Genomic DNA, 13,216 nt, shown 5'->3' with positions numbered 1-13,216 from the left:
TTTTCCACAGTTTATTGTGATCCGCACAAAGGCTTTGGCATAGTCAATAAAGCAGAAATAGATGTTTTTCTGGAACTCTCTTGCTTTTTCCATGATCCAGCAGATGTTGGCAATTTGGTCTCTGGTTCCTCTGCCTTTTCTAAAACCAGCTTGAACATCAGGAAGTTCATGGTTCACATATTGCTGAAGCCTGGCTTGGAGAATTTTGAGCATTACTTTACTAGCCTGTGAGATGAGTGCAATTGTGCGGTAGTTTGAGCATTCTTTGGCATTGCCTTTCTTTGGGATTGGAATGAAAACTGACCTTTTCCAGTCCTGTGGCCACTGCTGAGTTTTCCAAATTTGCTGGCATATTGAGTGCAGCACTTTCACAGCATCATCTTTCAGGATTTGGAATAGCTCAACTGGAATTCTATCACCTCCACTAGCTTTGTTCGTAGTGATGCTTTCTAAGGCCCACTTGACTTCACATTCCACGTTGTCTGGCTCTAGGTGAGTGATCACACCATCGTGATTATCTGGGTCATGAATATCTTTTTTGTACAGTTCTTCTGTGTATTCATGGAAAAGAAATGAAAAAAAGCGAAATGGCTGTCTGGGGAGGCCTTACAAATAGCTATGAAAAGAAGAGAAGCGAAAAGCAAAGGAGAAAAGGAAAGATATAAACATCTGAATGCAGAGTTCCAAAGAATAGCAAGAAGAGATAAGAGATAAGATCGCTGAAGCCTTCTTCAGGATCAATGCAAAGAAATAGAGGAAAACAATGGAATGGGAAAGACTAGAGATCTCTTCAAGAAAATCAGATACCAAAGGAACATTTCATGCAAAGATGGGCTCAGTAAAGGACAGAAATGGTATGGACCTAACAGAAGCAGAAGATATTAAGAAGAGATGGCAAGAATACACAGAACTGTACAAAAAGATCTTTTGGGATAGTCTGGGTCAATGCTTTTCTCCTCTCTCGTCCCCCTGCCCCAGGTCTTGGATCGTGAGGGCCAAATGGATAACCCTTGTACCACCTGGCTCGCAGACGCCTACTGGGATAACATCACAGAGCTGGACAAACTGACCAACTTCCATGGGCTCATGAACTCCTTTGAGCAGTATTCTCGGGACTGGAACCTGTGGTATACCAACGCCACCCCCGAGAAGGCCATGCTGCCAGGTGCCTGGAGCCAGGCCTCCCTCTCCTTTCTCTTCCCTCCTTCAGCCTCACACCTGCTCTTTCCTCTAATTCCTTCCATGTCTCTCCCAAGTTCCCTCAGCGCATCTGCCCCCTGGCCCAGTGTCCCCGAAGGCGTCTCTTTGTTCAGATTGCCTGCTCCTCCGGGCTCACTAACCTTAACCTTAACCTTGCCCCCAGGTGAGTGGGAAAATGCCTGCAATGAAATGCAACGAATGCTGATTGTTCGCTCCCTGCGCCAGGACCGTGTGGCCTTCTGTGTAACTTCTTTTATCGTCTCCAACCTTGGCTCCCGCTTCATTGAGCCGCCTGTGCTAAACATGAAGTTGGTCAGTGGCTCTTTTGCCTTCCCACCTGCTTCTCCCTGTCCCAGTCTGCCACCCGCACTTCCTCAGTCTCTCCCGAGACCTCACCTGGCCTTCTGCCTAAGGTTACACCCTGTGCTGCTGGCAGGTGATGGAGGACTCGGCCCCACGGACCCCACTGGTGTTCATCCTGTCCCCCGGCGTGGACCCCACCAGTGCCTTGCTCCAGCTGGCTGAGCATACAGGCATGGCCCAGCGCTTCCACGCTCTGTCTCTGGGCCAGGGCCAGGCCCCCATCGCGGCTCGGCTCCTCCGAGAGGGTGTGGTTCAGGGTCAGTGTCTACCCAGTTCTTCTGCCCCCAACCATGGCCCTGGCCTGACTGTCCACCAGCTCCCACCTGTCACCCTGCTGTCACTGCAGCTCCCTCTCCTCCAGAAGGCCTTGGGGGTTGGCACCTGAGCACTTGGACCTTCCCCCTAAACTAGCCCCTCTACCAGAGGAACAGTGCGGGGACAGACGGGGCATAGGGAGTGGTTCCCACCACATCAGCACCCCCTTGCAGGACACTGGGTATTCCTCGCCAACTGCCACCTGTCGCTGTCCTGGATGCCAAACCTGGATAAACTGGTGGAGCAGCTGCAGGTGGAGGATCCGCACCCTTCCTTCCGCCTCTGGCTCAGCTCCAGCCCCCACCCAGACTTCCCCATCTCCATCTTGCAGGCCAGCATCAAGATGACCACAGAGCCACCAAAGGTATGGGCAACTGTAGACAGCAGCAGTGCCCATGCCAGCAGGCATACGTGTCCTCCTCCTGGCCTCAGAGAGAGGGTTTAACCTTAACAACAAGGCTGCTGTTCTGATTCTACTGTCCTCAGAAATTCCACTTCTGCGTGCCAAACTCTTAGAACATAGTAGTAATAGCTAACTTTTTTTGAGTGTTATTACATGCCAGGCATTGTTCTAAATGCTTACATTTTTTAATTCATTTAACATACACACACACACTTGCCTATCAGGTAAGTACTATCAGCCCCATTTTACAGGTAGGAAACTAAGGCAAAGGAAGAGTATATAACTAGTGTGTGGACCTGTCAGCCCCTTCCTCCTCCGGACACTTCCTTATATTCTCTCCCTACTGTCACTTCCTGGCCTTTCTCCTTCCCTCCAGCTCTACTGAAATTTTTATCTCCAGTACTACAAGGTCACCTTGGAATGCAATCATACCAATCTTTTAAAATCTGATTATGTCACTACATCCTGCCCATTTACCTCTGCTTAAATTATTTTTGGAGGCAGTGGCACCCCACTCCAGCACTCTTGCCTGGAAAATCCCATGGATGGAGGAGCCTGGTAGGCTGCAGTCCATGGGGTCGCTAAGAATTGAACACGACTGAGTGACTTCACTTTCACTTTTCACTTCCATGTATTGGAGAAGGAAATGGCAACCCACTCCAGTGTTCTTGCCTGGAGAATCCTGGGGACGGGGGAGCCTGGTGGGCTGCCGTCTATGGGGTTGCACAGAGTCGGACATGACTGAAGCAACTTAGCAGCAGGAAACTATTTTAGTAGCTTCTTGTTGCTTTTAATCAAGTTCACAGCCCTATTCACATGGCCTGTGTGCCCCTGCAAGCACCTCTCCTGCTTTGTTTGTCGCAACTTTCCCCTTCGCTTTCTTTACCTACACCATCAACTTCTAAATTGTTTCGCTCTTCTTCCTTGACAGACTGTGTTCTCCAGCCTGGTGCTTTTTCATGAACTGTCCTCCCTATTTTCCTCCCCACCCCCTTCTTTGCCCCTTTAGGTCTCAGTCCCACCAGCACTTTCTCAGGAATCCTCTTGACTGTTCCCTCTGACCTTCCAATTCAAGAACTTTACACCTATTAGTGTGATTCTGGTTAATACCTGACTTCTCTTCTAGACTGTAAGCTCAAGAGGGCAGAGACTGTGTCTTTTTCATCTCCCTCACCATTTTGCTCATCCTGTGACCAATGCAAGGACCTGTTTGTAGTAGGTGCTCAATAAATGAGAACTGATCAGATGCACAGGCATGCGGATGTCTTTCATCATTAAATCCTTCTTTGGCCATCTTGGGGAGGCTAGCACAGCTGACTGTCCACCTAGTTTCCCTGATACACTCCTGGTCCTCCTTCTGTTTCTTGCGACATCATTGATTACTTCTGTGTTTCTTTCTCCTCCTGTCCTGTCCTCATTCTACATTTCCTCCCTTCACAAGTTGATGGAGAAACTGTCCTCTTCCTGATTTCAACCCCAATCCCCCTCTCTGGCTCCATTACTGAACTCAGTGCCAGGTGTGAATTCCATCTGGTTACAAAGTACTTCTTTTTGGCACTCCAGCATCATAAATTACTAGCTCTCAAAACAAGTTTTCAGCTCCTGCAGGCAGATTATCTCCTTGGCCCATTTTTGTTAATCAGTCAGTTCAGTTGCTCAGTTGTGTCTGACTCTTTGTGACCCCATGGACTGCAGCACTCCAGGCTTCCCTGTCCATCACCAACTCCTGGAGCCTACTCAAATTTATGTCCATTGCGTTGGTGATGCCATCCAACCACCTCATCCTCTGTCATCCCCTTTTCCTCCCACCTTCAATCTTTCCCAGCATCAGGGTCTTTTCCAGTGAGTTAGGGTTCTTCACATCAGGTAGCCAAAGTATTGGAGTTTCAGCTTCAGCATCAGTCCTACCAATGTACACCCAGGACTGATCTCCTTTAGGATGGACTGGTTGGATCTCCTTGCAGTCCAAGGGACTGTCAAGAATCTTCTCCAACACCACAGTTCAAAAGCATCAGTTCTTCAGTGCTCAGCTTCCTTTATAGTCCAACTCACGTCCATACATGACTACTGGAAAAAACCATAGCCTTGACTAGACGGACCTTTGTTGACAAAGTAGTATCTCTGCTTTTTTATATACCGTCTAGGTTTGTCATAGTTTTTCTTCCAAGGAGCAAGTGTCTTTAAATTTCATGGCTGCAATTACCATCTGCAGTGATTTTGCAGCCTAAGAAAATAAAGTCTCTCACTGTTTCCATTGTTTCCCCATCTATTTGCCATGAAGTGATGGGACCAGATGTCATGATCTTAGTTTTCTGCATGTTGAGTTTTAAGCCAACTTTTTCACTCTCCTCTTTCACTTTCATCAAGAGGCTCTTTAGTTTTTTCTTCACTTTCTGCCATAAGGGTGGTGTCATCTGCGTATCTGAGGTTATTGATCTTTCTCCCGGCAATCTTGATTCCAGCTTGTGCTTCATCGAGCCTGGTATTTCGCATGATGTACTCTGCATATAAGTTAAATAATCAGGGTGACAATATACAGCCTTGATGTACTCCTTTCCCGATTTGGAACCAGTCTGTTGTTCCATGTTGTTAATGGCACCACTAATTTTTAAAAATCTATGTTTAAAGTTGATTTTTATTTACCTTTATTTTCTTCTGTCAACAGAAGTAGTCTGTCTTCCCATTAAAAAAATGTCAAACAGTTCAGATATGTGTTGTCAAAGAGATGCAACCCTTCTTTTTTAATTTGTTAAGAGCCTTTCTTATTGCCTTCTAAGAGAGGCATGTGCCTTGTAGCCAGAGGGCCCTCTGTTGTCTGAACTCCACCCTCTGTAATGGGTAGAGGTGTGTTGGCCCTGAGGTAGATGCTGTTTAGGTCGGTTTAATAAGCAGTAACCATGGAGGCTAGGAAAGTTATGACCAACCTAGATAGCGTATTCAAAAACAGAGACATTACTTTGCCTTGTACTTGGGTTCGATCCCTGGTTGGGAAACTAAGATCCCATATGCTGTGGGGTAACTAAGCCTGATATAAGCGTCTGAATGCAGAGTTCCAAAGAATAGCAAGAAGAGATAAGAAAGCCTTCCTCAGCGATCAGTGCAAAGAAATAGAGGAAAACAACAGAATGGGAAAGACTAGAGGTCTCTTCAAGAAAATTAGAGATACCAAGGGAACATTTCATGCAAAGATGGGCTTGATAAAGGACAGAAATGGTATGGACCTAGCAGAAGCAGAAGATATTAAGAAGAGGTGACAAGAATACACAGAAGAACTGTACAAAAAAGATATTCATGACCCAGATAATCACGATGGTGTGATCACTCACCTAGAGCCAGACAATGTGGAATGTGAAATCAAGTGGGCCTTAGAAAGCATCACTATGAACAAAGCTAGTGGAGGTGATAGAATTCCAGTTGAGCTATTCCAAATCCTGAAAGATGATGCTGTGAAAGTGCTGCACTCAATATGCCAGCAAATTTGGAAAACTCAGCAGTGGCCACAGGACTGGAAAAGGTCAGTTTTCATTCCAATCCCAAAGAAAGGCAATGCCAAAGAATGCTCAAACTACCGCACAATTGCACTCATCTCACAGGCTAGTAAAGTAATGCTCAAAATTCTCCAAGCCAGGCTTCAGCAATATGTGAACCATGAACTTCCTGATGTTCAAGCTGGTTTTAGAAAAGGCAGAGGAACCAGAGACCAAATTGCCAACATCTGCTGGATCATGGAAAAAGCAAGAGAGTTCCAGAAAAACATCTATTTCTGCTTTATTGACTATGCCAAAGCCTTTGTGTGGATCACAATAAACTGTGGAAAATTCTGAAAGAGATGGGAATACCAGAGCACCTGACCTGCCTCTTGAGAAATCTGTATGCTGGTCAGGAAGCAACAGTTAGAACTGTACATGGAACAACAGACTGGTTCCAAAGAGGAAAAGGAGTACATCAAGGCTGTATATTGTCGCCCTGCCTATTTAACTTATATGCAGAGTACATCATGAGAAATGCTGGGCTGGAAGAAGCACAAGCTGGAATCAAGATTGCTGGGAGAAATATCAATAACCTCAGATATGCAGATGACACCACCCTTATGGCAGAAAGTGAAGAGGAACTAAAAAGCTTCTTGATGAAGGTGAAAGAGGAGAGTGAAGAAGTTGGCTTAAAACTCAACATTTAGAAAACGAAAATCATGGCATCTGGTCCCATCACTTCATGGGAAATAGATGGGGAAACAGTGGAAACAGTGTCAGACTTTATTTTTCTTCAAAATCACTGCAGATGGTGACTGCAGCCATGAAATTAAAAGACGCTTACTCATTGGAAGAAAAGTTATGACCAACCTAGATAGCATATTGAAAAGCAGAGACATTCATTACTTTGCCAACAAAGGTCTGTCTAGTCAAGGCTATGGTTTTTCCTGTGGTCATGTATGGATGTAAGAGTTGACTGTGAAGAAGGCTGAGAGCCGAAGAATTGATGCTTTTGAACTGTGGTGTCGGAAAAGACTCTTGAGAGTCCCTTGGACTGCCAGGAGATCCAACCAGTCCATTCTGAAGGAGATCAGCCCTGGGATTTCTTTGGAAGGACTGATGTTAAAGCTGAAACTCCAGTACTTTGGCCACCTCACGCGAAGAGTTGACTCATTGGAAAAGACTCTGATGCTGGGAGGAATTGGGGGCAGGAGGAGAAGGGGACAACAGAGGATGAGATGGCTGGATGGCATCACTGACTCGATGGATGTGAGTCTGAGTGAACTCCGGGACTTGGTGATGGACAGGGAGGCCTGGTGAGCTGCGATTCATGGGGTCGCAAAGAGTCGGACATGAACTGAACTGAACTGAACTGAACTGAACCATGGAGGCAATGATGAATGGGAGCAAATATCAGGAGGAAAGAGGAACCAGACAGGATGGCTTTGTAGTGAGTGGGTCACCAGGGGAGGCAGTCCTGTTGGAGGTCAGCCCAGGAGAGTTGTCCATGACAGGCTGCCTGCTGGTGATGCAGAACCTTCCTGCAATCCACCGAGCCTTCTGAGAAAGGACATTCAGATGTGCTTGGTGCAACTGAATTCCTTTTAGAAGCTGACAAAGAGACCAATATTTTAAAAAAATTTTGAAAAGAACTTTACATTTACAGAAAAGTTGTAAGAATAATAGTACAGAGAACCCCCTATACGTTACCCAAATCCATCTGTAGTTAACATTTTGTCCCACTTGCTTTATCATTTGATCTCTGTTTTTCTCTCTCTCCACTCACACTTCTGAAACATTTGAGAGTAAATTGTATATCCTGGCCCTTTACTGCCACATACTGTAGTGTATTTCAGTGGAAAGGACTCACTCCTAAGAATCAGGGTGTTCTCTTATATAACTGCAACATGGTTGCTGACTTCAGTAAATTGATACACTATTTTAATCTAAATGTATTATGTGTTCCGATTTTGTTAAGTGTTGCAGTCTTCATATACATACGCAGGATTTTGTTAAGTGTTGCAGTCTTCATATACATACGCAGATGGGTTTCTAGGCCCTTTATGCTGTTCATTGATCAAGTTGTTTATCCTGGGGTCAATATACACTGTGTTAATTACTCTCTAGCTCTATAATAATTCTTGATGGCTGGGGAAGGCAGATCTTCCTACCTTATTCTTCTCTAGGCTATTCCTGATCTTTTATTCTCTAACATAAATTTTGGAATTACCTTGTCAAGTTTCACCAAAAGAGTCCTATTGATCAATTTGGGGGAAATCAACATCTTTAGGATATTGAGCTTCTCAATCCATGAGTACAGTAGGTCTCTCCATTTATTCTTTCTTTTAATAAAATTTTGTAAAGTTTCTAAAGTTATATACATTTATATTAGATTTATTCCTCAGTGCTTTACATGACTTGATGATGTTATAAATGATAGTTTTAAAAATCAGATTTTCTATTTGTTCCTGGTCTAACCAATGTTCTTACTTCTGTTTTCTCCCTGCTCCCTTTTGTCCATCATGTTGAATCTCCTTAGAACACTGTTTCAATGTATCACTGTCCTATTCAAAACAGAAATGGCTCCAGGGTTCCTGGTGAATCGGGTCCAGTCAGCTCAAAATGCCCTTCTTACTGTATTGCCATCTGCTCACAGTCCTTCTTACCCTATCTGAGCACTTCACTTGATTTCAGAAAGATCCTCTTCTCACTTTATCTCCCCTTTGTGCCTTTATTCCTTCAGTTCTTCCCATCTCTGGACAGCCCTCCTCTCAGCCTCGTTACATCCTTTCTATTTGTAAGACTTAGCCAAACCCCAACCTGCTCATGAAGCCTGATAAATCCAATCATATAGCTCATTCCTCTTTGATGATATGTCACTAGATCTTGTGTGACACAACTAAGACCCCACATGGCCGAATTAATAAGAAATTGTGTACATTTCTTATTAATTCGGCCATGTGGGGTCTTAGTTGTGTCACACAAGATCTTATATCGTGGCATGTGGATTCAGTAGTTGTGGTGCAAGGGCTTAGTCGCTTGGCAGCATGTGGGATCTTAGTTCCCTCACTGGGATCACACCCACATCCTCTGCATTGCAAGGCAGATTCTCAACCAATGGACCATGAAGGAAGTTCCCATGTTTATGTTTTTGTTCATATTTTTTGGCCCTCACAAATTGAGTTGGCCTACCCACCACTGGGGAGAAGGCAGTGGCACCCCACTCCAGTACTGTTGCCCAGAAAATCCCATGGATGGAGGAGCCTGGTGGGCTGCAGTCCATGGGGTCACACAGAGTCGGACACGACTGAAGCGACTTAGTAGTAGTAGTAGTACCCACCACTGAGAACATCACGGTTGAGGGGATCAAGGAGTGGGGGTGGAGATGAGAAGGCAGGGCTGCCACGAGTCCATACAGCGCCGGAGTGTGAGGAGGAGGACAGCAAGCCCTGTGGATGAGTGCATGTCTTGGCATGCAGCTCAAGGGCTGGATTTCAACCTTCACTCATTTCTTCAGCCAGTGCCCTTATGCAATGAGCAAGCTCCACAACTGAACATGATGGTGCTAGTGTTAGGGCCATGCAAGATGCATGTCATCCCATCTCTGTACGTCCTTGTCCCCAGGGCCTAAAGGCCAACATGACTCGTCTTTACCAACTGATGACAGAACCACAGTTTTCCCGCTGCTCCAAGCCCACCAAGTATAAGAAACTGTTGTTCGCACTGTGCTTCTTTCACTCTGTGTTACTTGAACGCAAAAAGTTCCTGCAACTTGGCTGGAACATCATCTACGGCTTCAATGACTCTGACTTTGAGGTTTGTGCTGACCAGGGTCCCTCACCCCACCCTCCCTCCTTACACTTTCTGCCCCGAGGCTGCCCTGCAGGAATCATCACTGACTGGAAGCCCCTGGAAGAATTCCTGCCATAACTGTGTGTGGGGCTGGGGGTGTGGGCTGGGGCCATGCACAGGTGTCAGAGAACTTGCTGAGCCTCTACCTGGACGAGTATGAGGAGACGCCCTGGGATGCACTCAAGTACCTCATCTCCGGGGTCAACTATGGTGGACACGTCACGGATGACTGGGACCGGCGCCTGCTGACCACCTACATCAATGACTATTTCTGTGACCAGGCTCTCTTGACCCCCTCCTACCGGTGAGGGGGGCACTGAATGGGGTGCCAGGTGGCAGGATTGGGGGTAGGGGCAGTGTTTGAGGAGTGAATGGGAGATGGGAGGTGAAGTAAGAGCAGAGAGTTGGATGGATAGGGCCTTGGCCTGGCATGGGAGCCCCAAGTCCCCACAGTGCGGTGATAATTCTGCACTGACTCCCCAGGTTGTCAGTGTTGGAGACCTATTTTATCCCCAAGGATGGGAGCCTGGCCTCGTACAAAGAGTACATCAGCATGTTGCCTGGCATGGACCCCCCAGAGGCTTTTGGCCAGCACCCCAATGCCGATGTGGCCTCCCAGATCACAGAGGCACGCACTCTGTTTGAGACTCTGCTTTCCCTGCAACCCCAGATTACACCCACCAGGGCCGGAGGCCAGAGTCGGGAGGAGAAGGTAAGGACAGACAGACAGTCACCTGGGGGAGGGAAACCAAGGAGGAAGAGAGGTCTACACTCAACACTCCTGCTTCGGCAGGTCCTTGAATTGGCTGCCGATGTGAAACAGAAGATCCCGGAAATGATCGACTATGAGGGGACCCGAAAACTACTGGCTATGGACCCCTCCCCACTCAATGTGGTCCTTTTGCAGGAGATTCAGAGATACAACAAGCTGATGGAGACCATCCTGTGAGATGGGGGGAGGTGGGGCTCTGTGTAACGCAGGGATGGGGCAAGAGGAAAGGCCTTCACGCCCTGCCTAGGATGTCTCTCCCAGGCCCATCCCATCTATGATCCTCCACCTTTCCCCATCCAGCTTCTCACTGACAGACCTAGAAAAAGGCATCCAGGGCCTCATCGTCATGTCTACCAGCCTGGAAGAGATTTTCAATTGCATTTTTGATGCCCATGTCCCTCCGCTCTGGGGAAAGGTAAGATTATCTCACTGTTGATCCTTCTCCAACAATGAACTCTTCTTTTACTCCTGGACCTGCAGCCTCCTGGTCCTAGGGAAGCCTATAGCAGAAAGCAGTGAGCCTGGGCTTCGGAGTCAGACAGGTTCAAGGTTGAAATCTGACTCTGCCCTTCACTGACTGACTTTGCGAAGTTGTTAACATAGAAACTTACCCAGGGCAAGTCCCTAAGTTTCTCCAAGGATGTTTCAAGGGTTCCTAGTACTGTGCACCTTAAAAGGTGTTTCATTAATGGTAACTGGTTAGCATTGCTGGTGCTGTTGTTAATAGTTGTCGTTTTATGCTTCTTTCCTGGAAATTGGCTTTTGGAGAGCTTTGCTGAACTATGGTTTGGGGAACAGGGGCTGACACTATATATTCTTCTATCTGCTTCAAATGTTCACAGTAAGAATTTGAATGCATGAATAAGTGAATGAATAAACACACACTACCTCCTGCTTCAGGCCTACCCCTCACAGAAGCCATTGGCTTCATGGACCCGGGACTTGGCCATGCGTGTGGAGCAGTTTGAGATGTGGGCCAGCCGTGCACGGCCTCCTGTGATCTTCTGGCTGTCTGGCTTCACCTTTCCCACTGGCTTCCTCACTGCCGTGCTGCAGTCTTCAGCTCGCCAAAACAATGTGAGCCATGTGGACAGTGTGATGGGAATGGATACTGATGATATGTATTTGCTCTCCTCTGTGTGTGTGGGAGGATCCTCCCTTATTCTCACCTTCAATCTCCAGATTTCAGTGGACAGCCTCTCTTGGGAGTTTATTGTTTCCACTGTGGATGACAGCAACCTAGTGTATCCACCCAAGGTGGGTGCCACATGTGCTTAGGGTTCTGAGCAGAGGGGAGTCTGGTGGAGGAGGAGGGGCTGGGAGCAAAGGTGGGAAACGACTGGTTGAGAGGGAGGGGAGGAAAAAGGTGGCAGGACAGGGGTGGGGGCATTGGCAACTGAGGGTCTGGATTTACCCGCAACCTGTTCCCATGTCTCCCCAGGATGGTGTCTGGGTTCGGGGTCTATACCTGGAGGGTGCCGGCTGGGACCGGAAGAACTCCTGCTTGGTGGAGGCAGAACCCATGCAGCTTGTCTGCCTCATGCCCACCATCCACTTCCGGCCTACTGAGAGCCGCAAGAAGAGTGCCAAGGGTGGGACAGTTTGCCCCCTTCCTAGTTTGCCTGCCCCCTCCCTAGTTTGCATCCTAACCCAGCCTCCGCTGCCCAGCACCGCCGCCCCCCCACCCCCCATCTGCTCCTGCCCTGCTTTCCCAGTGGCTCCAGGGTCTGACTCATTCTCCTGTCCTTTCCTGCAGGCATGTATTCCTGTCCCTGCTATTACTATCCCAACCGGGCAGGCAGCTCAGACCGTGCATCCTTCGTTATTGGCATCGACCTCCGCTCTGGGACCATGACCTCTGATCACTGGATCAAGAGAGGCACTGCTCTACTCATGAGCCTGGATAACTGAGAGGGCCTCTTCTTCTTTCCGTTTGGGGGGGTGAGGGTCGAGGACTTAAGGAGCCAAGGCTGATAATGTACCTCGGACAGAGACCAGGCTTCACTCAGGCCTTTACCTCGGTTGAATTTGTCGTGTGATGAGGCCCTGGTAATACCTAGTCGTGTTAGAAGAATTGTATCGGAGCTCAGCTCAGTAAAACATCCCCGACCACAAGCCCCAAGTCTCTCAATGGGATGGTTGGGGTTTGAGGGGCAGGGGGGTAGTCGGGAGGAAGCCCAGGCCTTACGGAGGATGAGCGCTCCTGTGGGCTGCTGCCGGATAGGGAAAGCAGCAAGGGAAGTGGGAGGTCTTGAGAGGGAGAGGAGGCGTGGCTTCGGCGAATGGGCAGGGCAGTGGGGCCTAAAGAAGGTGTGGCTAAATCTCTGGGCAGTACTCGAGCAGGTGGGGCGGGGCTTACTTTGGAAGGGCGCGTGATCCAAATGGAATAGGGGTTTGTCAGGCAGGGATCCGTGCTGGACCCCGTACCTTGCACCTTGAACCCTGCACCCCGCACTCGGCATCATTTTCGGCACCTGTGCAGAGGCGAGCGGGGCCGGCAGAAAGCGGGGCGGAGCCCGGGAAAGGGACTCCCGGCGCGAGAAGGGGCGGGACCATGAGAAGGGGCGGGGCTGGGGCGAGGGGGGTGGGGGGGCGGTGTTTGTGTTGGAAAATCCAACTGCGCCACGGGGCGGAGCGGCCCCCCCAGCCCCGGCCTGGGAGAAGGGGGGGCCGCTCGACCCCCTGGGCGACCTTGCTTTGTACATTTCTTCCTCTGCTGATTCACTGTGTATTGTGTCTGGATCACTTGGCTTTTCAAGTCAACAGAGCTGAATGGGAGAAATCCAAGCATTGTGATTGCTGCTGGGGAAATGGCAGATTTGCCTCATGAGAGTTATAGTT

At 48.2% G+C, this 13,216-nt stretch overlaps 1 protein-coding gene across 1 annotated transcript in view; it reads left to right on the top strand.

Moving 5' to 3' along the window:
* DNAH2 (dynein, axonemal, heavy chain 2) overlaps positions 1 to 12,550 on the top strand; it is a 110,838-nt gene extending 98,288 nt beyond the window's left edge. The window contains exons 74-86 of the mRNA XM_010843209.1: positions 979 to 1,165; positions 1,364 to 1,512; positions 1,637 to 1,820; positions 2,052 to 2,242; positions 9,376 to 9,567; positions 9,723 to 9,907; positions 10,087 to 10,315; positions 10,397 to 10,548; positions 10,676 to 10,790; positions 11,276 to 11,452; positions 11,558 to 11,632; positions 11,817 to 11,967; positions 12,132 to 12,550. Of these exons, the coding sequence (XP_010841511.1) occupies positions 979 to 1,165; positions 1,364 to 1,512; positions 1,637 to 1,820; positions 2,052 to 2,242; positions 9,376 to 9,567; positions 9,723 to 9,907; positions 10,087 to 10,315; positions 10,397 to 10,548; positions 10,676 to 10,790; positions 11,276 to 11,452; positions 11,558 to 11,632; positions 11,817 to 11,967; positions 12,132 to 12,286 (2,142 nt within the window). The 3' untranslated portion in view covers positions 12,287 to 12,550. The remainder of the gene's footprint in view (positions 1 to 978; positions 1,166 to 1,363; positions 1,513 to 1,636; positions 1,821 to 2,051; positions 2,243 to 9,375; positions 9,568 to 9,722; positions 9,908 to 10,086; positions 10,316 to 10,396; positions 10,549 to 10,675; positions 10,791 to 11,275; positions 11,453 to 11,557; positions 11,633 to 11,816; positions 11,968 to 12,131) is intronic.
* Positions 12,551 to 13,216: the final 666 nt, after the last annotated feature.

This window comes from Bison bison, unplaced genomic scaffold, assembly GCF_000754665.1.
Source record: "Bison bison bison isolate TAMUID 2011002044 unplaced genomic scaffold, Bison_UMD1.0 scf7180017864180, whole genome shotgun sequence".
Taxonomy (NCBI): domain Eukaryota; kingdom Metazoa; phylum Chordata; class Mammalia; order Artiodactyla; family Bovidae; genus Bison; species Bison bison.
Note: the sequence above shows the minus strand (reverse complement) of the source record. Positions and strands in the feature narration are given on the sequence as shown.